This window comes from Sebastes umbrosus, chromosome 14, assembly GCF_015220745.1.
Source record: "Sebastes umbrosus isolate fSebUmb1 chromosome 14, fSebUmb1.pri, whole genome shotgun sequence".
Classification (NCBI taxonomy): Eukaryota; Metazoa; Chordata; class Actinopteri; order Perciformes; family Sebastidae; genus Sebastes; species Sebastes umbrosus.
This window is the reverse complement of record NC_051282.1, coordinates 29,528,795-29,555,727: the sequence shown is the minus strand read 5'-3', so window position 1 is coordinate 29,555,727 and position 26,933 is coordinate 29,528,795. Positions and strand designations below refer to the sequence as shown.

General features: G+C 39.1%; 2 protein-coding genes across 3 annotated transcripts; both read right to left on the bottom strand.

Moving 5' to 3' along the window:
- Positions 1-850: 850 nt before the first annotated feature.
- Positions 851-13,113, bottom strand: LOC119501307 (jupiter microtubule associated homolog 1-like). 2 transcript variants are annotated; one of them, XM_037791606.1, is made up of 5 exons: positions 12,884-13,113; positions 9,581-9,720; positions 5,772-5,920; positions 4,124-4,154; positions 851-1,442 (listed from the first exon to the last, which is right to left on the bottom strand). In XM_037791606.1, the coding sequence occupies exons 1-5, from the start codon at positions 12,937-12,939 to the stop codon at positions 1,294-1,296; spliced, it is 525 nt and encodes a 174-aa protein (XP_037647534.1). In that variant the 5' UTR covers positions 12,940-13,113; the 3' UTR covers positions 851-1,293. The 2 variants fall into 2 exon arrangements, with proteins under 2 accessions (XP_037647534.1, XP_037647533.1); XM_037791605.1 differs by having other exon boundaries at positions 9,572-9,720; positions 12,884-13,108.
- Positions 13,114-14,509: 1,396 nt separating this feature from the next.
- LOC119501308 (small ubiquitin-related modifier 2-like) lies at positions 14,510-23,905 on the bottom strand. The gene is made up of 4 exons (XM_037791607.1): positions 23,754-23,905; positions 19,837-19,968; positions 16,472-16,543; positions 14,510-15,146 (listed from the first exon to the last, which is right to left on the bottom strand). Exons 1-4 carry the CDS (start codon positions 23,772-23,774, stop codon positions 15,084-15,086), a joined length of 288 nt encoding a protein of 95 aa, XP_037647535.1. The 5' UTR covers positions 23,775-23,905; the 3' UTR covers positions 14,510-15,083.
- Between the last annotated feature and the right edge of the window lie 3,028 nt (positions 23,906-26,933).

Here is a 26,933-nt window from a genome sequence, read left to right as displayed (position 1 = left end):
AAAAAGAATGACTGTTATGGTTTTTATGTTTTTTATTTTAGATTGATTTAGTCACATAATATGATAGAAAGTAACCAAGAGGTTGTAGAAAATCTATCAATCTATAGCCATGTTTCACCACCATTTATGTAAGTAGGAAAAACCTCAAAGATAAATTCTCAAAATAACTTTTAATCCAGAGATAACTATGGTCTCTAAATATGTGAGAATATGAAATGAGTCAATATTGGATAAGTCTGATATGTGGAAGAGAAATCAAACCAACAGGTGCTGTAAAGAATGATTGTTGTACTGCTGAATCCCCTTTGTACGTTCCTAATGCTGCTCAGACTTCAGACGAGCATTTCCAAATAAAGCCATCTTTGAGGAGTGCCGTTAAGGGTTTATGTTTCATCAGGAACATTACATCCTGCATGAATCACTTCACCTTCTGAATCTGAAACAAAATGCAACGCCTATCTTAAATCAGAAACGCTGTGAGGAGAGCCAAATATCCAGCGTATGATGTCATGAAAAAGACACGCAGTTTCTCTTTTGGCAGAATTGGAGGCAGCTTTTGTGATTACTTTGGCTGGGCAGATCTCCAGTCACAGAGCCTGTCTCTGCTCTCAACGGCCGCAGTCTGCATCTAACTGAACATAAATAATATTCAGCGCTATGGGTGGCTGCGTGAAACATGAAAACTGAGAGAGGAGAATCAGCAGTACGGCTGATTTTATGTCTGTTTATACACTTCATACGTCCCTTCTGAACTGCAATATTCACTTTAGCAAAATCAAATATCCCTACGATACTACTGCATGACTCTTACTACCCAAAAGAAAGAAAATAAAAAGTCAGCCACAACAAATTCATATCAATCTTTATTGTATTTAGAAATCCACGCATCAAATCTTTTTTAGTATTTTTTTCCTTTACCATTTACAACAGGGGGAGAATGGGGGACAAGCTAAACGTCATGCCTTTCCCAGCAGGCGCGATGCACTACAGGATGGGCTGAAATGGAAGAGGGGAAGAGAAAGAGAGAGAGAGAGAGAGAGATACATAAAGTGCTTTTGTCAACAGTTTTCTTCTTTTAATAGAAAAAAGGATCAAAACAAAAGGTTTGAGGGTGGAGGGAGAGGACGCGAGAGGACGCGAGGGGCCCCGTGGACGTGACGGCGTGAGTGCATGTGAAGTAGGGGAGAAGAAGGTGACAAGTCGATGAGGAGGAAGAGAGTGGAGGTGGGGGGGGTATTTATCTTTAAAAAATAAAAAAAGCGTTCCAATGAAAATAAACAAAAACAAGTGGTCTCAGCCCAGGATGAGGCTGGACTTGCCACCAGGTGGGTTTCTTCGGCCGCCCGCGGCGGCGTTGGCACCTCCCGACGGAGCAGAGGGCTCTGTCGACTCCTTCTGCTGCTCTGGCTCCTCTTGCTCCCCCTCCACGTCGTCAGGACACTCTACAGACGCAACACATCAATACAAAGCACGTTAACTGATATTCAATGAATGTCATCACAGACTGTTTCTGGGTAACAGCGTGTGTGATTAGGGGCCAACAAAATGTCAAATACACGTCGACAGTTTCACAGCAAGTCTGGTAAAACAAACTGTGCCTGGAGGCTAATCAAAGTAACATGTCCACAACAGTACGGTCCTAGAAAAGCAGAGAGAATTAATCACAGAAAAGATGAAGTTGAGCAAAAAGAAAGGCTAAAAGTTTTCACGGTAAACTGACTGTGTAACAGATTGATTATTTTACAACAGAAAACATTTGACACAGACCTCAGATAAGACTTCAAACTGCCTTTAGAAACATTGTAGAGAAAACACAGCATCAACAAACAAAATGTGTTCTTTCTGCTTTCAATCTATCATTTTTTAATATTAATGACCTTGAAATCAATATAACACATTAATTTATCATTTAATACATTTAAAAAGTAGCTTAACCAAAACTGAGGTGACAGTTACTGCTACTCTGCTCTGCTAGGCTAGTTAGCTGTTTTAATTCTCAATGAACGGATTTAGTTGTTGCCATATTTGTGGGATAAACTAAATTACCAAGATGTTAGTTCATAATAAATTACATAATTTTTAATTACAGCAAACACCAAGGAGAAAAAATAAAACCAAAAGCTAGCTGTTGCTATCTCACCAGCAGTTTTTATATGTTAGCACAAATGTCATCAAGGCGTGGCTGCTGTGACAAACTACATTAATAACAGTTTTCAGGTATTAGGACTTCACAGGGCAGGCTGTTCAATGTTGATCCAGAAGCTCACGTATTTTAACTCTCTGCGCCAGATTTATTAAGACTTTTGTCCCTATTTTTCTGGTGCAGATGTGACGCATTCTACCCCAAACATGTGCTGTACTTATCAAACAGACGCACCCGGCTGGAGAGTGGTTGCACGGTGTGCCTCCTCGTTGCATTTAACGGTGGATTGTGCAAATAATAGGAAGAACAAATGTTAACAGGGGAGAATTATGTCAATTAGGTTTTACTGAGGTCATGCTATTTGCGACGGGGAAAAATCTCAGCGGAATCACGGCGCAGACGGGATTTACAAGAACCACAAAGAAGGTTGTAGTGGTGGAAATAAACGTGCATTAAATATAGGCTTATAAATGAGGAGAGCTGCAACGATTAATCCATTAGTTGTCATCTATTAAATTAGTCGCCAACTATTTTATAATTAATTACATTGCAGTATTTTTTAATAAAAAAAAGTCTTAAATGTGAATATTTTCTTGTTTCTTTCCTCCTCTATGACAGTAAACTGAATATCTTTGAGTTGTGGACAAAATAAGACATTTGAGGATGTCGTCTTGGGCTTTGGGAAACACTGATCGACATGTTTCACCATTTTCTGATATTTTATAGACCAAACTACTAATCGATTTATCAAAAAAATAGTCGACAGATTGATCGATAATGAAAATAATCGTTAGTGGTAGTCCCTAGAAATAACTAAAACTTAATTATTACAGACAAAAACACCTAGTGGATGGGAAATCAGTGAACTGTAAAAAATCACTACAGACTGCAACTAAACTTTTCTTTGATTTGTTAAGACATTTAAGTAATTAAATGTATTACTAATTATTACACATATGATAAAGGTTATAATAGCATAATTCTATGAGTAATATTTTAAATAATAACAACAGTTTTTCTCAGAGGAAGTTGAATTGCGGCCAAACGAAATATTTGGATATCAAGATCACCTTTAGGTTATTATTTCTTTTCTGAGCTTAGTGATCCACCACTGACTCGCGTCTATGAGCTTGCCTTCACTGGTACTGACTAGCGTCTATGAGCTTGCCTTCACTGGTACTGACTAGCGTCTATGAGCTTGCCTTCGCTGGTACTGACTCGCGTCTATGAGCTTGCCTTCGCTGGTACTGACTATGTAATGAGCTGACGTCTTATAACGTAAATCAGATGCTGAAGACAGATTGTGGTCGCAAACCCAATGAAAACTGCAGCGCACATTTGCACCACACCATTAAATCTGTCCCGCTCCTGGCTGCCCTTCTCCCCGTGCTCACATGTTTCAAAGAAATATGTGAAGAAACAGACGCGTTACACTTAAGTTAATAAACTGACTGAAGTCCTGTATATTTCTGATGAACATATAAACGTTAATACACACATATTACACACTTCAAAGAGCACAAACCTTCCAATCACATTTAAAAAACAGGGCAAAGAAGTGAGCTTTTCTTTCTGGTCAAACCCTCCATTATCTGAGCAGCCACTCGCTCACCAACGTGCACCTGGAGGTTAATAAAAAGCTTTTCATACTAAGTGAAGCCTGCCATTAAAAGAACAGCTGCTTGCCTCCAGACCATCACGCCATCATGACAGGGAGGAACCACATCAAAGAGATCATCATGTGATGTTGACTTAGTAAAAGGAGAACTTGTGTGTACTGTATCTTGGTATGCGAGCAGCACAAATGCGGCGGCACATATTTAGATGCAGTGAAAGTGGAATTACCTGATCTGTTAAGAGTGTACCACGGAGCTATTCACTGAATAATCTGAGTCATGCACTGCTGTTTAGACACAGTGAGAGTGTGACAGACACTTATAAAGCCTCTTCATAAACAGCTCAAGAGTTCAGGACACTTACCATTATTTGCTCCTTCCTGGCCATTCTCAACCTGCAATGAAAACAGAAGACAAAGATATCAGACATCCTCACGGAACCGGTGACTTCATCGTCTGGATATGAAAAATGTCTTCCTATTTCTATATCTGAATCCTGTAGAGCGGTTCAGGGATGACGGATTTTTGTAGGCTAACCCGGACACACGTTTATGATACTTACACGTTTTGTTCAGTAAGATAATCTCCATAAACGAACACCATTTTTATGATTTTTAAGTGTGAAAGCAATCGCCAGACGAACTACACCACGGTCGTATGAATACACAACGAGGCTGTGAAGGTAGACGAGTCGGCGTGATGATGTTTAGTAGTCTCATTTAGCCACTTGTTAGCAACCGCCTTTTTTAAGACTTGTAAAAGCTTCAAAATTCATCAGTAAGATATTTACTGACATATTTTATATCATAGAACAAAACGTTAAAATCTCTTAAGCTTGTGTTAACCACATACTTTATTTCAGGCATCTAACTAAAAACCCATTAAAAAAAAAAACGTTGACTTCCAGAAGAGGGAACCGGAAGTTAATGCTGAACGATAAATCATATTTTCATCGTCATTGCAATATGAACATGCACGATAAACACATCGCAAAAGACAGCCGGAAACGTGACGATTAAGAAAAAATATTTGATTTAGGGATGGTTACCAAAACCCGGTATTAAACGGCTTAAGACGGTAACGTTAGTATTTATTATCACGCTGTTTCCAGTGAGTTATCGAAGAGTTCATATAGTGACTTTGCTGTTGTAAACATCACTGTTGCTGCTCTAGAAACAACATTTAGCCTAGCTTTATTTAAAATATTCAATTCTAATCTGGTTTTGACTTTAAAGACAACCAGGCGGACATTATGTAGAGCTAATATGCACACTTCAATATATGTTTATTTATCGAAAGTCATATCGTAGTCCCATATGCATATAGCTCGATGCACATAATCTCTCTGTGTATAGATATAAATATAACTCCACCTGTATATGTAATTTATTCTTTATAATACTCTTACACACACGTGTCTATCCTTTGCACCTTAACTGAAATCTGTATACATGTATATACAACACATATATCCTCATTTGTATATATTTTCTTAATCAGGTTAGATGCAAAACTGCATTTCGTTGTACTTGTACTATGTGCAATGACAAAGTTTAATCTAATCCAGAATTGAATTGAATTGAATAGATCAGGCCCCATTTCCACTGACATCCCATCCAGCTATTTTCGGCCCGATATCCGATATCAGTATTGGTATCGGTATACATGTATATACTGATATCAGTATTGGTATCGGTGCAGCCCTAAGATATCCTGTTTCTTTATACCTCATTTAAATTGCTCAATTAGAAAACCCGTGTCAGCGAGTGAGGACGGGCACATTCCCAGAATAAAAATTAAACCTCCACAGGGATTACTAATGTCAGTGGAGAGAAAATCGATCAAACAACATCCTGGGTCAGTTTCAAATCGACGGATTAAGTCATCCATCCGCCAATGAATGTTCCACTGAATTATACTTAATCTATGAGTGTGTGCTTTTCAGTCCATAACTAGGCCGTTGGCTCTGTTTTGGAAACAGCGCCTGTCGAGACTAAAGTGAGGAGCAGTACCTCTCGTCTCTGATTCCAGACCAAGGCGGCCCCAGAGTTGTGGATGGTGGTCAGCTCCGGCTCGGGGTTCTTGGGGAAGAGAAGAGGCTGCTGGCATCGCCTAAGTGGGGCCGAGGGTTCTCCGCAGAGGGTTCCTGCAGCTGCCCCAGCTGGGAGAGACAGACACAGATCAAAGACTTAGTCAAGGCCGGTCAAGTCACATTTATTTATACAGCCCAATATCACAGATTGTCCTCAAGGGGCTTTATAATGTGTACAGCATATGAAACCCTCTATAATGAAAAACCCTTTAATGGAGAAAACATGCAACTGTAATGCCTATTCTGTTATTTTTTTCCCTTTTTGGCCAATAGATTATATTGAAGCTAGACAGGAAGCACAAGAGACAAATGACAAAACATGACTCGGGCTTCAAAGCAGCAGAGTCATACCATATGGACACTAATCCAGTTAGCCACCCCACCCCGGACCCTCAATGTTTCTAACTCACCAAGAGATTCATCTTCTCAGATTTGACAAAACATCAGCTTTGACTGAACTAACATGAGACAAAATCACTGAGAACCAACAGGAAACATCACCAAAGCCGCTTGGGCATCTGCAACAGACCCAGAAACACAGTGGAACACTTCCAGGCAGACGGCGTGAATGCCAAAACTCACATAACCCTGCAGCGCCTGTATTCTCCTTTAGCAGAAAGAGCATTAAAAAGCCAGTGTTTGGCCCACTGTGGGGAACTAAAGCCACATAAGGTAACAGCCCGGCTCTCTGGCGCTCTAGCCCAGAGGGCCAGGGAGGGGACAGACTGTCTTTGTCATGAGGAGAACAACGGCTGCCGAAGAAGCGGAGGAGTGGCCATTGTTGTTAATGGAGTGGAGTGAATCAGCGCAGCTGAGAGCCTCGATCACTCAACAAGAGCTCCTTCATTACCGGCTCCACAGTTCTGAGTCTGATCAATTCTCTGGACGGTAAATCGGAAGAGAGGATTAAACCAGATTCATGGGCCGGACAGGGATGCATTATGTTATCATCACTGCAACACATAGAGCTTCTACTTAACCTTATAGATCTCCTGGGTCCACGATGTAAATGTATGATAACACTGAGCTCACTGGTCACAAGCTTGAAGGCAGGATGAGCAATCATGCTGCTGCTGGTAGTCTTGGCGCCCTCCTCTGATTACAGAGAGCTCTTCATGTGGCCAGAAGCTGAGGGCACTTGAACAAACCAACAGCTCTGGTATCTGAAAACCCCTGAAATCCTGACCAACAACCTGCCAAACACTCTGGCTGGACAACAATATGCTTATGCCCAGCATTAGGGCTGCCCCCTCTCAGTCGATGGTCGACTTATCGGCTGTTTTGGTACGGCCCACACGAAAAGATTTTTCAAATCTTAACAGATTTTGAAAATTTGAGAGACGCCACGTATAACATGTTATGTTAAATTAACAGTGTTGTTCCTATTTTGTGTGGAGAACGATTTGGCCAAAACACCACACACTAACAGATTCATTCAAGAGTCCCGACTAAAAAAGCGGAAATCTCGCGATATCACCCACGATCAAACGTGACTTTAGTGTAAACATGGCGGACGACGGGCAGGAAGAATTAGCGATGTTAGTTTTTACTTTGTACTGAAAATTCCTGAAAGATGGATGGATGAAGTCATGGAGACACGTTAAATAAACAGTCGCGTTTTTGCCACAAATCAACGAGTTGGTCCTCCATCTCTGAGCTCCATCTTACTACTACTTCACGTTTTGCGTTAGCTCATGCACTAGCCGTTATTGTTCTTCCTTCTTCAGTCAGCTTGGTTCTCTATTGGCGATCGTTCTTTCCCACGTGACTGCGTCATCGTCTGTCCTCTGGGTTCCCCGCACACAACAAGATATCACATCAGAAATATTGTCCCATGTTTAATGTTTTGAGCTTTGGGGTACGACACATGCGCAGTGTAACTGGAGCTGAGGTCGTGCGTTGCTATTGGCTCAATTTCGCGGAGTGCAAATCAGATTTTACTGCGCATGTATTTTTTACCCTAAAGATATGACGCGCAACATCTCCTCTTTTCATCCTCCTGGGTCTGAACCAGGACGGCAAACTTTATTAGTCCTTTCCATCTTGACAAAGGCAGACCAGATCCACTCCTTACGTTCTTATTTTTCACAATAAAAGCCCTAGACGTATAATATTCGGAGGCAAGTATTATGCATTTTCGTGTCGTTTATTCATCATGCCCTCGGTGTGCAATGGTCTTAAATCTTGTGTTTACCAGAGATGTGCTCATAGGTTTCTTGGAAATAAGTCATTCAGCATGAAAACCAGACCAAAACAACCGATTAGTTGACTAATCGACTAACAGGGAGCAACACTCAACATAAACAATGATCATGAAAATCAGCTATCAGTTCTTCCCGGTGACTTTAAGAATGGGCACTTCTTAAATGCAACATCTCTACTTCGAAACCACGGTGGGACCTTTGCAGCATTCCCCACCTCTCAATATATTTCCTGTAACTCTAATTTCAGAAAATGGCAAAACACAAATAAAGGTATCTTCCAAGCTCTGTTAGTGTACATAACGTCTTATTATAACAAGTCTAAGAGCTAAACCCGGACGTACTCAGGACGGCATGCCAAAGCAAACAAACCTGTTCCATCTATATTAGGAGTTCATATAAAGGTCAGACAGATCGCACAATGCTTATGAAACCTGTTATAGTGATAAATCTGGCTCATTCAGGCAGAAACAAATATCCTCATCCAGTTGTATCCGTTAAAGTGGGGGGGGGGGGAGCTATGAGATGGCCCACTGAACTTGACCCAAGTGAAACAATGCAAGCAGGAAGGGGCTTTTACTGTCCACAGCTGCTGTCCATAAAGGTCAGAGGCTGAAGTCATGATTTTAGGGTAATTGTCCACACATCCAGAAAATCTGGTACACCATGTAAACTGTTTTCCCACAAAGTGGCCAGTGTGAAAACATGTGATCCCTGGCTTGTGAGGAACTTCACGGCCCCGAGCTGAAGTCCTGCTGCTGTGGGGCTTGAGTCTTCCTCTTTATGCACTCTTTGAGCTTTAACAAAACACTGACTATCATCCTCCTACAAGCAGTAATGATAATGCATACTAAAGAATTATGTTTAGATAAAGTTTAACTTGGCTTATTATAAACATACTGACAGGAACAATTATGTCTGACTACATTAATTTTTCATTCAAGCCTCTTAAAAGCCAGCTGTATGTCCGCAGTGACCTTGACAAGTCAAAGCCACTCACGCGTCTCATTTCAACCATAGCTTCTCCTTGTGTACTCAAAATAAAACTTCCCTCGTGTCTATACAAGGCCACGCTTTTCACCAACTGACACATTTTTTAACTGACCTATTTCTTTCCGTTGAGGGCTGATCCTCATCCCCATCTAACAAAGTCGAGCTTCAAATTACCCTTATCCCAGTACTTCAGGGCCTTTTGGTTATTATTACACTTGTGGGATGTTCTTTCTTTCTGACAACCTAAATGGAAAAATACTTAATAACACTCTAGTTTGTATCTTTCCCTCGCTCAAGTTGGAAGAATTAACTCCACAGTGTTTTTTGCTTACTTAAGGCTTCTTCTGGTAGCTCCGTCTACTTTTACAAGGCTGAACTTGCCCATATGAGATTTTGCTTATTGCACCCTCCCTGTTGCAAAACCACTGTTATCTCGTAACTCAAAACCCCTTTTGTTTTCATTCCTTTGGCTCTAGTATTGTCACATGGAAAATGATATAAGACAGGTAGGAGTGTTGTTAGTTACTGGAGTTACTGGGCGGATTGTTCCTCCGATGAGCGTGGGGGTCGTCAGGTTCTGCAAAGATGCTGGAGGCCATCTTGTCCTTGCGGGGAGTCGAGTTGTCGTCTACGCCGAAGGAGATGCTGGAGTCTCCGCCTGGCGGTCGTAGTACCCTAAGCAGCAAACAAATGATGGATTGTAATGTAATTTGATTGACATCCTGCAGCTATACCATCCCCCACTCTTAAGGCCAAACTAAAACACAAGGCCTTCGTGTCACATGCCGCAGATCAGCTGCACAGTGCAAAAATCAATAGTCAAACATAACAGGAGGATGCCTCGAGCTACTTACAGCCTTCGCCCTACTCCACCCAAACCCTTTTATACACATACCGCACACACATAAAAACACACTACCAGCAAGGTCTCCGCTCTCTAAGCCCCGGCTGTCAGCCTGTCAGACAGACAGTCACAATCTCTGCCCTGCAGCTGACTCCAGTCGCATACAATCAAAGAGTTAGCTGGATAGCTGCTGCCTCTCCTCAGCACAGATTCCTTTGCGGTGACACACGAGGGGATGGGGGTCAGTTACTGGTAGCGCTGCTATTCCATTATTAAAAGGAGTAAATCAAATTTGATGCCCCCTTTTGGGTCAATATGACACAATAGAGGTGAAAAGTCTGATGTCCACAGCTAATATAGGTCACCTAATGGACTGTTCTGGAACAATATAGAAAGCCTGCATGCAGACCAATGCATGGTAAACAAAGCACGCCATCCACCGACATTCCTCCCACCACAAGCCGAACAAAAGGAACACGATAACGAGTAGGGAAACCCCTTTTCCTCGCCGTGTTGAAGGACAGTTGGGGTGGACGACAAACACTGGTGTGTTTGCAGAGCCCCTGACTGCTGGACCCCTCCCTCTTTTTTCCAGCAAACTCTCTCCTCTCCTCAGAGTCCCTGAAGCCACCAGCTGACACACTGAGCAGCTGTCCAAGGGCCAGGCGGGCACGGGCAGATGGGAGTCCAAAAAACAACTCAGCTCTCAACACAAAAAAAACTGCAAAGAAAGCAACTCACAGGGAGAAAAAAAAAAATCCACACAGCGTGGACTGCATTGGCGTGAATTTTCTCAATCAATTCTTGTACACACACTAGTGCTCGTCACACTTGGCTGTGACAGTAATGCCTAAACCAGACTTCACCTCCTAGCCAGAGAGGATGAGCTCATGCTTTCCACACGGATTGCGACGGGGGGAAAAGCTTTTAGCTGCCTGGCAGCAGACCCCACCCTAGAATGAAACACTGCAAATAATATCAATGAAATGGCATTAATGTTTAGGAGCTGGAGGGCCGAGCTTCAGGCTGGTGGTGGAGCTAGATATATAGCTGAGCTCAAAAGATGGCATGTCTGATAAGGCAGGGTGGGAGGCTTTTTGATGGCCTACTAAGATTTTAGCCTAATTCTGCTCAAGTAGCTGCTGTACGGATCCCTTTTTGGTCGGTCAGCATCAGAAATGACCAGCAGCTCGTAAAAAGGGGCTTTAAGGAGCAAAAGCAAAAGAGCTAAGAGAAGATTTACAGGCTTAGCTAGCGCAAAGCCCCCACCCAAGCCCCTGCATCATCCTGAAAACAGCATGCGTCTTCAAAATGCTTAATGACTGACTGAGATTTGACATGCTCACTATGCAAAATGCTAATTTTCCTCAAAATCCGGCTTATATTAATGACCCTTTATTGAGCATTTTTTTTTCTCTGCATTGTTTTCACTGCAAAGGGAGGCAGGAATGCATCATCCACACGAGACGCATCACTTACTGGAAAGCCATGACTGCATGCTTGCAGGATGAGTGGCCCTCTTAAAGGTGCTTTTTTTTTTAACCAGGAATATAACAGATATTACAACAGCTTAGACAATGTCGACTCACACTACAAAATGGACATTATTATGAGTTTCTCTACACTTCATTTCACCCTAAACAATGAGCCATATAATGGTGTGATAATGACATCTGCAGACCCAACAATAGTCATGACTTTAGCTCCTGAGCAAATGTGAAAAATGGCCACACAGTTAATGTGAAAAATGGACATTTACCCGAGTTTCTCTAAACTTCCTTTCACCCTAGACAATGAACCATATAATGGTGTGATAATATAAAATCTGCAGACCCAATAGTCATGTCTAGGATCATGCAATCACTCACATATCTGGACTTTTGCTCCTGAGCAAATGTGAAAGAAATGGCCACACAGTTAATATATTAGCTCGTTAGGATGAGTGGCCCTCTTAAAAGGTGTGTTTTCCAGAAATATATAAAGATTTAACAGATATTACAACAGCTTAGACAATGTGGACTGAAACTACAAAATGGACATTATCTAAACTTCCTTTCACCCTTAAACAATGAGACATATAATGGTGTGATGATGACATCTGCAGACTCAATAGTCATGTCTAGGATCCTGCAATCAGCTCCTGAGCAAATGTGAAAAATGGACATTATTATGAATTTCTCCAAATTTCCTTTCACCCTAAACATGAGGCCATATAATGGTGTGATAATATAACATCTGCAGACCCAACAACAGTCATGTCTGGGATTCTTCCTGCAATCTATCTGGACTTTAGCTCCTGAGCTGTCTTCCCCTTATTGAATAAAAATAGCCACACAGTTAATATATTAGAATGTTAGCTATAGCAGCACATTTAATATAGAGGAGGAGCAACAAAAAAAAGTTATTTTACAGCCAGTTAAAGCTAATAGACTAACATTAGGTAGCTTTAACCATTTCTACCCTTAAAAAATAAGATGGAAAACACCCTTTTTTTGTACTTCTTGACCCATCTTTTTTCTCTTTCTATAAACTACAAAGTATGTTTTAGAGAGATAGATAGATACTATCTACATTAGGTAGCTTTAACCATTTCTACTCCCAATAAACTAGGATGGAAAACACCCTTTCTTGTACTTCTTGTTCTATCTTTCTCTAACTCAGATATATAGATGGATAGATGGATAGATAGGGCCTAACTATATGAGGTACTAGGATGGAAAACACCCTTTTCTTGTACTTCTTGTTCTATCTTTCTCTAACTAACCTAATAAACAACGCCCCAGACCACCAGACTAAGCTACCTAACTTCACTAAAAGGCTACACAGCAATAAGATTAAGTTAATTAGCCAGACTAAGGGTCAGTTTGAGTTAAATCCAGGAGGCTAGCAGTAGTTTAGGAAGGCTGCAGTAGAAAAGAGGCGTTATATTAGCTGGGAGGCTTCAGACCGCATCACTTCTTTTGTTCCTCCGCGGAAGGTTTTTCTGTTTTTTACCTGGAACTGCTTTTAGACCCGGGCTCCATTCCTTTAAAGGTGGTTGTCGTCGTCATCTACACGGTAGTAGTTTCGGTAACAAACCAGTCAGTCGGCGAGTTAAAGTAGATAAGAACAGTCCTTCTTCTTGTTGTTTGCCCGCAGAGCTGCAGACGGGATGTAGACTGAGACTCCACCCGACGACTGAACAACATAACGGGCTGAAACGCACAGATCATCCGCTGGTTCTGCGGTGCCAGCCCACCAGACTCAGCCCACCAGCGGTAGACGCGCTCTGATTGGTCAGAGCGTCACAGAACTCGCCTCTGATTGGATGGAGCGTCACAGAACTCGTCTCTGATTGGATGGAGCGTCACAGAACTCGCCTCTGATTGGATGGAGCGTCACAGAACTCGTCGCTCATTGGACAGAATCTCAGAGCTCGCCTCTCTTGTTGGTGGCAGGTTCTCTGGCTGCATGTCAGTGATCAGACAGTCCACATCCCCCTGAGGGGCTTTCTATTCTGCTAATCTATTAGCATTGATCATGACAATCTGCAAAATGGTTTAACCTGAGGATAAAGAAAAACTGAAGTGGGTGAACTTGCAATATCATTTTCCACTAGTGCAATTCTGTTAATAGTCTGTTTATTGCCAATAATGTATATACTGATCATATTTTTATACTTCCTTCTATTTAAATGGTTCATATTTTGTTATACTTTGTTTAGCTCTTCTTTTTTACTGTGTTAGCTGATGCATCTTGTTTTTTGCACTATCCCCTTTGCTGCTGTACACTGCACATCTCCCCACTGCAGGACTAATAAAGGAATATCTTATCTTATCTTATCTTTGACCACCAACTGGTGAAGATTTTGGGTCAACAATATTACTATCTGGACTTCTACAAATATATTTTATATTACTTGTTGCCCACAATAGGGTCAAACAATCACACTGGAAATCCAGACAAAAATAGTGGAAGTTTGGAAAAAGACAATTTATTGTAACAGGCATCTTAATAGACAATACAGATGTTTAGTTAAACCTGCAGTAGGCAGAACATTTTTGGCATCATTAGGCAAAAGCATATTGTAAATCAAGTGTTCTGAGAGAAAACTAGACTTCTGCACCTCCTCATGGCTCTGTTTTCAGGCTTTAAAGAGAGCGTTCCTATTGGCTGTGCTCCGGCTGGTGGGCGGTGCTTGGTATTTCCTCAACTTGGTCTCAACATGGCTGCGGGGGTCACAAACCTTCTCATTTTACAACTAAACGGTACACTACAAGATGTTTCTGAGAACATTTGAGGAGAGAAATAGGCATTACAGTAACAGAATATTGATTCATATTTGATCAGCGCTGCCTAGTTTGATCAGAGTTTGCGAGTGATTGACAGCTGCTCAGAGAAGGCATGGTACAGTTCAGCTCTGATTGGTTGTTTTCCTCCGGTCTGTGAAATCTTGCAGATGCCATTAGGAGCATCAAAGGACACATGATTTATTTCAGATTTAAAAAAATTATATTTGCTCCGTTTCTACCCACTGCAGCTTTAACAAATACTATCTGGACTTTGTCACAGTCCTACAAATGTGTTTTATATCGGTTGTTGCCCAGAAGAGGGTCAAACAATCACACTGGAAAAGCAAAATTAGTGGAAGTTTGGAAAAAGACAATAGCTTTATTTTAACAGGCATCTTAATAGACAATACAGATGTTTAGTTAACTGAGACGTTTCTTCAGGCTTCCCAAAATTTGCCGAGCCAAACGATTAATTCTCTACACATCCACTACCATATAAAAATGTATAAAATCAAATATTTTTTTGCTGAAGATAACAGAAACCAAATGTCAATGCAGCCCCCATTCCCAAACTGGGTATACTGTTCCCTAAGTGATAAAATAGTACAGATTTTCTGAACAATAACCAAGCCTAGCCCGGAGACATTTGACCAGTAAAGCCAGCTGTGTTAATCCTCACTCAGTCCTATCTGTCTGCAACCTTTGCAAGAAGAAGTCCTTTACATTTACCACAATACAGCATGAACAAACAAAACCTGGGTGTGGTTTATGTACAAAAAGAGAGGGCAAGAATGGAAATACTATACAGCAGTTGTGTGTAGTGCAGAGAAATGACAGCTTCTCATGGAACTTCTCTGTTGAGACAATAGGACAGAGTTGCAAAGAGGCGGCCGCTGTGTATCAGAAGGAAAATGGTGGCTTGATTAAATGAGGCCTCCCGTCTGTTGTTGAAACACGTCAATCGTATCTTCGTCTTCCATTTCCAACTGTTAACAGAAACAAAATGTTAAATAAACCTGTGTCACATGACTTTGATAAGCCTGAAGTTCTGTGCAATCTCTTTGCTATTCTTCACACCCAGTTGTTCTGCATATTGTGTATTTCTTTTCTAAGATGAATTGGCTTTATTAAAGGGATAGTTTGGGTGTTTTGAAGTGGTGTTGTATGAGGTACTTATCCATAGTCAATGTATAACCTACAGTAGATGACAGTCGACGCCCAGTTTGGAGAAGCAGACATGAGTTACCGCACGGCAGCAAAACATATTTTAGCACCTAAAAGAAAGGCTCACCTAAAAACATCAATATCAGTTTAAGTGTATGTTATATTCAGAATATTTCCACTTTTACCTTGCCGTCAGCTTTTTCTGACGGGGAACTGGAGTATCCATGTATGCTTTCACCAAAGCCACCAGACTCCATTGAGAAAACCCTTAGTTTTGTTTGTGTTATTGTGTGACATTGGTGAATCCAAACCTGTTCTGCAAGGTAAAATTAAAAAAAAATTCCAATGGAGTCTGGTTGCTTTGGCGAGAGTATAGATAACAGCTTCAGTTCCCTGTCGGAAACACAGACTGTATAGCCGTCTCATGGCAAGGTAAACCTGCAAAAAATACTGTAAATATAGCGTACACTTAAAGTGATATTGATATTTTTAGGTGAGCCTTTCTTTTAGGTGGTTAAAATACGTTTTGCTGCCGGCCCCGTCCACAGCAGCACATTGCTTTGCTTCTGTGCGGTCTGCTTCTCCAAACTGGGGGCGTGCAGACCGTCATCTACTGTAGGTAATACATGGACTATGGATTAGTACCTCATAAAAACCCCACTTCAAAACACCTGAACTATCCCTTTAAGCAAAAAGTGTAAAGTGAGAAGGGATATATTGTATAGAGAGAGAGAGAGAGGAAGAGCACATGTTGTGATCAAACGCAAATTTGTTGTTTGCATAGGCAAAATGGCACAACGGCAGCGAAAATGAAACACTGTGTTTGTGTTTTATTATATCTGTCAGTGCCTGTATGTTCTACAGTTGTATTTATAAAGACTTGCTCAGACACTGGACATAATATTATTTTGTGTACTTGTATGTATTCAACATCGTCGAGAGAAAAAATGGATTACCAAAAATCAAGCCGTATCAATATGGGACTTCCTCATGAAAGGATGGCACGAGTTATGACGCATGAGGAAGTGCATGAAGCATGTTTGACCTCGCTATGAACTCCAGGCCCCATGGATGTGTACCTTCTAACGCACTATTCAGTCTGTTTTGAGTATAACTAAAGTCATTGTCTTCAAGTCCTCACACTTACCTGTGACGGTGTGTCTGTCTCATTTATCGGCTGTCCATCAAATCTGAACCTGATTTGCCTCATAGACAGTCCCTGCAGAGACAAACACATAAAACGATTGTTGTAAAGCCTCTCATTATCGTCATCATTCCTTTACAGAAATTGTGAAACAGACAATTTCACAGCCCAACAGAGGGAATAAAGGACGATTCACTCAAAGAAATCACGGGTTTAAGAGAACAACAACAGCGTAAAGGGGAAGTAGAGATTCTCTTACGGTGTCGGTGGCTGTGACTTCTATTTGATACATGAAAGTGACATTTTTCAATGATTGTCGTAAGCACTTTTGAGCAATTCAAAGAAACAATGGTTTGATTTATAAAGATGTAACAAAAGCCACACACCCAATAATTTAATTATTTTTCAAATGGGATCTGTTGTGTAATTTATAGTTCCTTGCAGAGCATTACATAGGAAGCTTTCTTCTAACAGCCAAGACAATAATCTAGATATTATATTTATAACACTGTGAAGCATGTATTGCCTTGTTTAAGGTGCGCCTGCTGAAGTTTGAAGGTAACAGAGAAATATTGAGCTATGGCTCTCTCTCTTGCAGAGAAACACAAATAAAGGAATGATGAAAAACATCTGGTTCTCAGTGTAGTTTTAAAAATGAGCTGCATGACAAACATGTCTCTTTTGACCTGCTGGCAGTCTGAAGAATAGAAAACACTGAGTTTCCATTCTTCCCTCATTTGACTTTCAGATCAAGAGGAACGTCAGAGGTTGCGTTTCATTCTCTTAACTTTTCGATATACTTCAGAATATAAATGTGATCAAACCTCAGGATTGTTTTTGTAGCCGTGCAATCACAGTTGCAATCACGATTACAGAGCAATTGACAACAATCTGGCACTCATCCCAGTGTTAACTGTTAATTAGAATAAGTCAGCATTCCTGCATCCCATTATAGCAGCAAGTAGCACGGCGAAGGGCGACTTCAGAAGTCATTTAGCTCACAACTGCTGATGGGAAAGATGAGACATATTTTGTGATTAACATGTGGAGGCTCAGACTCAGGAGGTTTGGTTCGGGGAGGATGAGAGAGAGAAAGGTGAAGTCTTACGCTGTGTTCAGCTATTGAGGGAAGATTTGCATCGACACTGACTGCGTTCGAGCAGAAAGAGAAGAGAGCAGAGCTGGATCACAGCCAATAAACTATGAACAATAACTCTTTCAGGAAAAAAAATTCTGAAAACATGACGCCGATGAATAACTCTTTAGTGAGCATCATCTGGCTTTCATTTAAGTTTGACCTTTCAGTATACTGCAATGTCTTTATGTTCTTGTATGCGATTTCTTCAACATCCATTAAGTAAATATCTGAAGTCAACTAAAGTCTCCATGTCAAATAAAACCACATAATTCATATGGTAAGTGGGATTAATAAACTGCCCAGACATGACTACTGGTTTCATTGAGGTTGCACTATTTATAAGCCTGTAAAACAAAAGCTCAAACCACCAGTCACTATGAGTGTGAAAAGGCTGAAAATAATCACTCTTATCGCAGCTGTTTTTGTCTTCAAACAAGATTAAACATGTGCATGCTTCAAAAGATGTCGCTTCAAACCATCAAGCAATTCCAATAATTATTTCCATATGATGGAAATGCACCATAACTCCTACGTCTTGCTCTAGTTGGACAGAGACTACTACGAGGTCTCTGCTACAGTATGCCAAACATATTCCACTCTGATCAACCTCTCAAATAGAAGTCACGTTGACATGTCATAGCACGGAAAGCTCAAGTGTATTAATAACTTTAATAAGTGCTGCATTACATTTAAGTGTGCCAGATCCAGGGTCCCAGTATTGTGCACACTGTGCTTTTTTGAGGAGTAAAAACGTTGTGCACTTTATGCAGTGAAAAGGCCAGTTACAAGAGGGACTGTAGGTGTCATTTACCCAACATATTGTTCCAAAAATCCAACCGAGTGGATATATTACATGCAGTGGGTGGGAGTAATATTAGAAGTGCTGCACCTTTTCACTCCAACAAGATTAAAAAGCTGGAGGAGGCAGCTCCTAAACAGAACAGACAATGCAGTCTCAAAACTAGAGTTCCATTAAAGAGTCAATTCAGATAAACAGGTTTCTATCTAAAATACAACGTTGCTTGTTTAATTAAAGCTGCAGTAGGCTGAATATATTTGGCATCATTGGGCAAAAAATTCCATCATAACCTTTCAGCATATTGTAATTCAAGTCTTCTGAGAGAAAACTAAACTTCTGCTCCTCCTCATGGCTCTGTTTTCAGGCTTTAGAAAATCTAGCCTGGACGGGAGACTTTGGCCAATCACAGGTCATTTCAGAGAGAGAGAGCGTTCCTATTGGCTGTGCTCTGGCTGGTGGGCGGTGCTTGGTATTTCCATCTCATCATGGCTATGGGGTCACACACACTTTCTCATTTTACAGCTAAACAGTACACTACAAGATGTTTCTGAAAACTTTTGAGGGGAGAAACAGGCATTACAGTAACATAAATGTTTATAAAAATAACTTTTTTTAATCATATTTGCTCCAATTCTACACACTGCAGCTTTAAGAGGGGGGTTGATATACCGTACTCACCTTTAAAGATCAACAGCTTAATGATAAAGGAAAAAGAGACCGAAAGATATTTCACTCCTGTAATATGATTACTTCATTGTTATTTCGTCTTAGGGGCTGATACTCAGCTAAATATCACACGGGTGAGGGTGAATAACAAAGCTTTCCTTCTCTGGATTATTCACTTAAAGCTGCAGTGGGTAGAAATGGAGCAAATATGATTTAAAAAAAGTTATTTTTACAAAACGGTCACTATATTCTGACAGTAGTGCATGAGACAGGTAATCTAAAAATATAATCATGTGCCTCTGAGTCCTCCTAACGGCATCTGCAAGATTTTACAGACCGGAGGAAAACAACCAATCAGAGCTGATCTGGAGCCTTGCCGTCTCTGAGCAGCTGTCAATCACTCGCCAACTCTGATCAAACGGTCAAACTAGGCAGCGCTGATCAGATATGAATCAATATTCTGTTACTATAATGTCTATTTCTCTCCTCAAATGTTCTCAGAAACATCTTGTAGTGTACTGTTTAGCTGGAAAATGAGAAAGTGTGTGACCCCTCAGTCATGTTGACATCAAGTTGAGGAAATACCAAGCACCGCCCACCAGCCGGAGCACAGCCAATAGGAACGCAAGAACGCTCACTGGCCTCTACACAAGTTATAGGAAATGATGGTCAAATAGCTGTATGTGGGGAGGATTGTAATTTGTTGCCACTGGTTTAAGATATAAACCTATAACATCATCCTGAATGATGTTGTGCCATGCCCACCTGTCTGTCGCAGTAGGCCTTCATGAGTTTGATGAGCGGCGTGTGTCTTTTGATCTTGAACTGCACTATCGATCCCTCCTGACCTGCTACCTTCAGGTTTATGTGTTCGTTGCTTTCTGTCTTGACGGCTTCCTGAAGGATGAAGTCAGAGAGAAAAACAGTAAACAGCCATGCAGGGAAAAAGAGCTGATTAATCAGTGAGACCATCAACAACAACAAAATGATTAGCATGCTCCAATTTTGAAAGATATGCAGATTTTATCAACTACAAACACCGTTCATGTCCTGGTTACAGCCTCCCAGATGATTCTCTGTTATAAATAGAATACTTTGATTTTATTGTATAATAATAAAAGATGAAGCATCCACAGTGAACAGGCAGGATGGCAGATATGCCTTTAGTACTTCATGGTTGACTTATACGCCGTTGCTGAAATATGATTAAATATACAAGATTTTTGCCTCAATCTGATGAAATAATTCACTCAGTTAGGCAAAATCAAACATTACCATGTGGTTTGGGTATATAATAATGGTTCCTAAAATTAAGAATTAAGAAATTAATTTAGAAAATACATTTTAGTAAACTTAAAAATCTTTCATAATTTTCCCATTGTTTACATTTACATGTGTTTCAGTGCCTTCAAATTCAAATACAAGTACAAGTTGTCCACAGCCCGCTGTGGTAGAAGAAGTATTCACATATTTTACTTAAGTACAAGTAGTAATACTACAGTGTAGAACTACTCAGTTACAAGTAAAACTCCTGCATTCAAAACTTACTTAAGAAAAAGTACAAACGTGTTAGCATCGAAATATACTTAAAGTACCAAAAGTAAAAGTACTCATTATTCAGAATGGCCCATCATATATATCATATCACTGGATTATTATTGATGCATCAATGTGTTCATCACTTTAATGTTGCAGCTGGTGATAGATAGATAGATAGATAGATAGATAGATAGATAGATAGATACATACATAGATAGATAGATGTACTTTATTGATTCCAAATTGGGAAATTATTGTGTTACAGCAACATCAAGCTTGACTTAAACATTACTTTCCTAACTAACAAAATTTAACAAATAAATAATTTTTTTTATTTTATTAATACAAATTGAATTTTTATTTATCATTAAAATAATAAATTGTACACCAGTAACTTGGTAAAAAATCTTCAAAATTAACAGAATTTCTATTTATTATTAAAGTAATTAATCATTCACCAGCAACTTGGTAAAACGTTTTCAAAATTAACAGAATTTTTATTTATTATTAAAATAATAAATCGTACACCAGTAACTTGGTAAAAAATCTCCAAAATTAACAGAACTTTTATTTATTATTAAAATAATAAATCATTCACCAGCAACTTGGTAAAAAATCTTCAAAATGAACAAGAATTACAATTCAAGTGTAAACTTTTTTAATGCGGCAAAAGGTTGGTCAAAATTTAAACAGGAATTAAAATTCCAGTATGTATATGGTATATAGCCATAGAATAGAATTGAATAAATCGGATCCACTGTCACCGATACCCGATCCAGCTATCAGAGTCAGTATCGGCCCGATATATGATGCAGTATCGGTATCAGGGCATCCCTACTATATACATTAGTAAAGTGTGCAAGTTACAATGTTTTGTTTTTTTAATAAATAAATTGAGGTAGTAAATGTGCAAATGATGGTGGAGCTCATTCGGGTATCTTAATACAGAATTTATAAATTTATTTATATATTATATTATCTATAATGTAATCCTAATAACTAATGTTATTAAACAAATTTCGTTGAGTTAAAAGTATATATTTCCCTCTGAGATGTAGTGGAGAAGAAGTAGAAAGTAGCACAAAATAACAGTTAATCAAGTGAAGTACAACAATAGCCTCAAAAATGCACTTAAGTGCAGTCATTTTAGTGGCTTCTTATTGGTGTACTACTGTGTGTGCACATTTTCTAACACTTGCACAAAAGAACACACACATAGCATGTTCAGCATTTACACACTCACACTAGTAAATACATGGAGGCATGCAGTGGTAAATATATGGAGGCATGCACTAGTAAATACATGGAGGCATGCACTAGTAAATATATGGAGGCATGCACTAGTAAATACATGGAGGCATGCACTGGTAAATATATGGAGGCATGCACTAGTAAATATATGGAGGCATGCACTAGTAAATACATGGAGGCATGCACTGGTAAATATATGGAGGCATGCACTAGTAAATATATGGAGGCATGCACTAGTAAATACATGGAGGCATGCACTAGTAAATACATGGAGGCATGCACTAGTAAATATATGGAGGCATGCACTAGTAAATATATGGAGGCATGCACTAGTAAATATATGGAGGCATGCACTGGTAAATATATGGAGGCATGCACTGGTAAATATATGGAGGCATGCACTAGTAAATATATGGAGGCATGCACTAGTAAATATATGGAGGCATGCACTGGTAAATATATGGAGGCATGCAGTGGTAAATATATGGAGGCATGCACTAGTAAATATATGGAGGCATGCACTAGTAAATATATGGAGGCATGCACTAGTAAATATATGGAGGCATGCACTAGTAAATATATGGAGGCATGCAGTGGTAAATATATGGAGGCATGCACTGAGGATGACACCAGCTAGTTGATTTATATATTATATTAATAATCATAATAACTAATGTTATCAAACAGTTGAGTTAAAAGTACATATTTCCCTCTGAGATGTAGTGGAGAAGAAGTAGAAAGCACGAAATAACAGTTAAGTAAAGCAATAGCTTATCTCAAAATTGCACTTAAGTACAGTAATTTTAGTGGCTTCTTATTGGTAAACCACATTTTCTAACACTTGCACATAAGAGATAAACATGTTAAGCATTCACACACTCACTGGTAAATAAGTGGAGGCATGCACTGGTAAATACATGCACACTCTCACTAGTAAATACATGCACACTCTCACTGGTAAATACATGCACACTCTCACTAGTAAATACATGCACACTTTCACTAGTAAATACATGCACACTCTCACTAGTAAATACATGCACACTCTCACTGGTAAATACATGCACACTCTCACTGGTAAATACATGCACACTCTCACTAGTAAATACATGCACACTTTCACTAGTAAATACATGCACACTCTCACTGGTAAATACATGCACACTCTCACTAGTAAATACATGCACACTCTCACTGGTAAATACATGCACACTCTCACTGGTAAATACATGCACACTCTCACTGGTAAATACATGCACACTCTCACTGGTAAATACATGCACACTCTCACTGGTAAATACATGCACACTCTCACTGGTAAATACATGCACACTCTCACTAGTAAATACATGCACACTTTCACTAGTAAATACATGCACACTCTCACTGGTAAATACATGCACACTTTCACTAGTAAATACATGCACACTTTCACTAGTAAATACATGCACACTCTCACTGGTAAATACATGCACACTCTCACTGGTAAATACATGCACACTCTCACTGGTAAATACATGCACACTCTCACTGGTAAATACATGCACACTCTCACTGGTAAATACATGCACACTCTCACTGGTAAATACATGCACACTCTCACTGGTAAATACATGCACACTCTCACTGGTAAATACATGGAGGCATATGATGCACTGAGGATGACACCAGCTGGTTGGCTGCAGAAAGCTGCACAGTCTGCGCGCCTCTGCGGATGCGCGTTCACAAACCTTCCGGTCTATCAAAGTAGGTGATATGTGGTAGTTTAAACTCTCAACTTTCTCTCTATAAAACACAACATGAGGGTCTGAGGGTTTATTCCTATGAACTCCTGTTCCTCAGCCCCCCTTTAATAAACTGCTGTATTAATATATAAATGTGGAGACACTCACCTTTGGTTTTTCATCAGCCATGGTCACTTCTTTTGGCGCTTCTCTACGCTGCACACACAAAGAATACGGGTGCGCGCACGTGCTCGCTCCCGCTTAAATATTCCAACAGAACGTGCGCGGTCACGCTGCGGTGCGCGTCCACAGTGCAGTGCTCTGAGTGGCTGCAGGGAGTCACGTGGGTGAAAGCGCGCTCTGGGCATGGGCGGGAGAGTCACAATGCGCGTCACAGAGGCAGTCTGCTGCACATGCACGCGCACAGCGATGTTGTTCTTTTGTTGTTCAGGTTTGTGGAGCTTCTTCTCCTGCAACATGCATCCTCTCATGCTGCAGAGTATGCATCGGTGTTGCATGGTTGTGTTAACAGCACGTTATGGTGATAAACTCACGTTGGACGTGTTCTATTTGCACTTTTTTTCTTCTTCTTTTTTTTAACCCTTTACATCCCAGCGGCCATCTTGTTTTTCCTGTGCTATGATGAAGATGAGCTACTATAATAAATTATAAAATATAACATATTTTCACATGTCAAAAAAGTGTATATTTGCATATAAAACAAATAAAAACACAGATTTGAACAGAATCTAGTGAACATAGTTGTATGTTTGTACGTGGAGAACAGACATTAAATGCCTCCCTCTTCTATGTGAACCCAGTTCTCCCACAGCTTAACATATATTAATCACATGTTGTTCATATATTCATCAATTATGTAATTTATTTTTCAATATTATATTTATGTTTTTTTTGTTCATTTTGAAACAACAGAACAAAAATGCACAAACGTTCCCAATAATAAAATTCTCGGTACAAAGAACATAACGCTTAACAAACCTAATATTAATATAAAATAAGCCAGTATAGATACAGGAAAAACATATTATATACATAAAATAGATAAATACGTAAAAAGAATATACACAAGTAAAAAAATAAAATTAAAAACAATAAAATTAAATTAAATCTATTTATATATACATATATATATACTGTATACATATATACATACATATACGCACACGAAGTACATACACATATAAAAATACATATAATCAATTGTAATTTTTAGTTATGTATGTCGGGACAAAACCACATCATGAGCCAAGATAAGATAAGATAAGATATTCCTTTATTAGTCCCGCAGTAGGGAAATTTGCAGTGTACAGCAGCAAAGGGGGTAGTGCAAAAAACAAGATAAATCAACTAACACAGTATAAAAAGAGCTAAACAAAATGTAACAAAATATGAACCATTTAAATAGATGGAAGTATAAAAATAGGAGCAGTATATACAGTATTGACAATAAACAGACTATTAACAAAATTGCACAAGTGGAAAATGATATTGCACAGTGAGAATGTTATCAAGAGCTCGTTATCCTTAGAACATTTTAAAAGGAAATTATCATCACATTTAATAAATGATGTCTAATTATCTTTTGATATGTTTAGATATATTTTCTTTTCTTCTGTACTGTTTTTTGTATGTATTTCATTGTTTTTATTGGATTGTTTTCCACTGTTTGGTTAGGTTTTTCTGCACATTTTGTGTACTTCTTGTTGTTTAACTTTTGTTGTATTTTTTAAAATTATGTTAGTTTAGATCTTTCTTCCTTTTTGTTATTATTTTTTTTTCTCCTGGGGTTGGGGGAGGTCCTTTGTATAAGCGTGTGAGCTTCTTGACCTCTCCTGTCACATTTCTTGTTTTTTTTTCATTGACTGGATTTTGTGAAGTTTTATATATGTGCGAATAAAATAAATAAAATAAAATAGTTTGTCAGATTTATTGATGATGATTTAATATTTATTTTCTTTTTTCCCCCTCCTGACATTGGAGACTGTAAATTTGACAAAAAAAATCGTAACTCAAGGTCCACTTACTATCTTTTACTGGAGCTTTTAACTACATCTTACAGTCAATATAGCTCAGTTTGTTCCCTACTTGGGTCACATAATGACAGCTGTAGCTTCTTGACCTCTCCTGACACATTTCTTGTTTTTTTTCATTGACTGGATTTTGTGCAGTTTTATATATGTGAAAATAAAAAAAATAAAAAAAATAATAAATGAATGAAATTCCACCTGAAAATATCAGGTTATTGTCAGGTTATTATCAGGTTATTGTCAGGTTATTATCAGGTTATTGTCAGGTTATTATCAGGTTATTGTCAGGTTATTGTCAGGTTATTATCAGGTTATTGTCAGGTTATTGTCAGGTTATTGTCAGGTTATTATCAGGTTATTGTCAGGTTATCATCAGGTTATTGTCAGGTTATTGTCAGGTTATTGTCAGGTTATTATCAGGTTATTGTCAGGTTATTGTCAGGTTATTATCAGGTTATTATCAGGTTATTGTCAGGTTATTGTCAGGTTATTGTCAGGTTATTATCAGGTTATTGTCAGGTTATTGTCAGGTTATTGTCAGGTTATTATCAGGTTATTGTCAGGTTATTATCAGGTTATTGTCAGGTTATTGTCAGGTTATTGTCAGGTTATTATCAGGTTATTGTCAGGTTATTGTCAGGTTATTATCAGGTTATTATCAGGTTATTGTCAGGTTATTGTCAGGTTATTGTCAGGTTATTATCAGGTTATTGTCAGGTTATTATCAGGTTATTGTCAGGTTATTATCAGGTTATTGTCAGGTTATTGTCAGGTTATTATCAGGTTATTGTCAGGTTATTATCAGGTTATTGTCAGGTTATTATCAGGTTATTGTCAGGTTATTATCAGGTTATTGTCAGGTTATTGTCAGGTTATCATCAGGTTATTGTCAGGTTATTGTCAGGTTATTGTCAGGCTATTGTCAGATTATTATCAGGTTATTATCAGGTTATTATCAGGTTATTATCAGGTTATTGTCAGGTTATTATCAGGTTATTGTCAGGTTATTATCAGGTTATTATCAGGTTATTATCAGGTTATTGTCAGGCTATTGTCAGGTTATTATCAGGTTATTATCAGGTTATTGTCAGGTTATTATCAGGTTATTATCAGGTTATTATCAGGTTATTGTCAGGCTATTGTCAGGTTATTATCAGGTTATTATCAGGTTATTGTCAGGTTATTATCAGGTTATTATCAGGTTATTATCAGGTTATTGTCAGGCTATTGTCAGGTTATTATCAGGTTATTATCAGGTTATTATCAGGTTATTGTCAGTTTTTTGGTGTGTAGGTGGTCA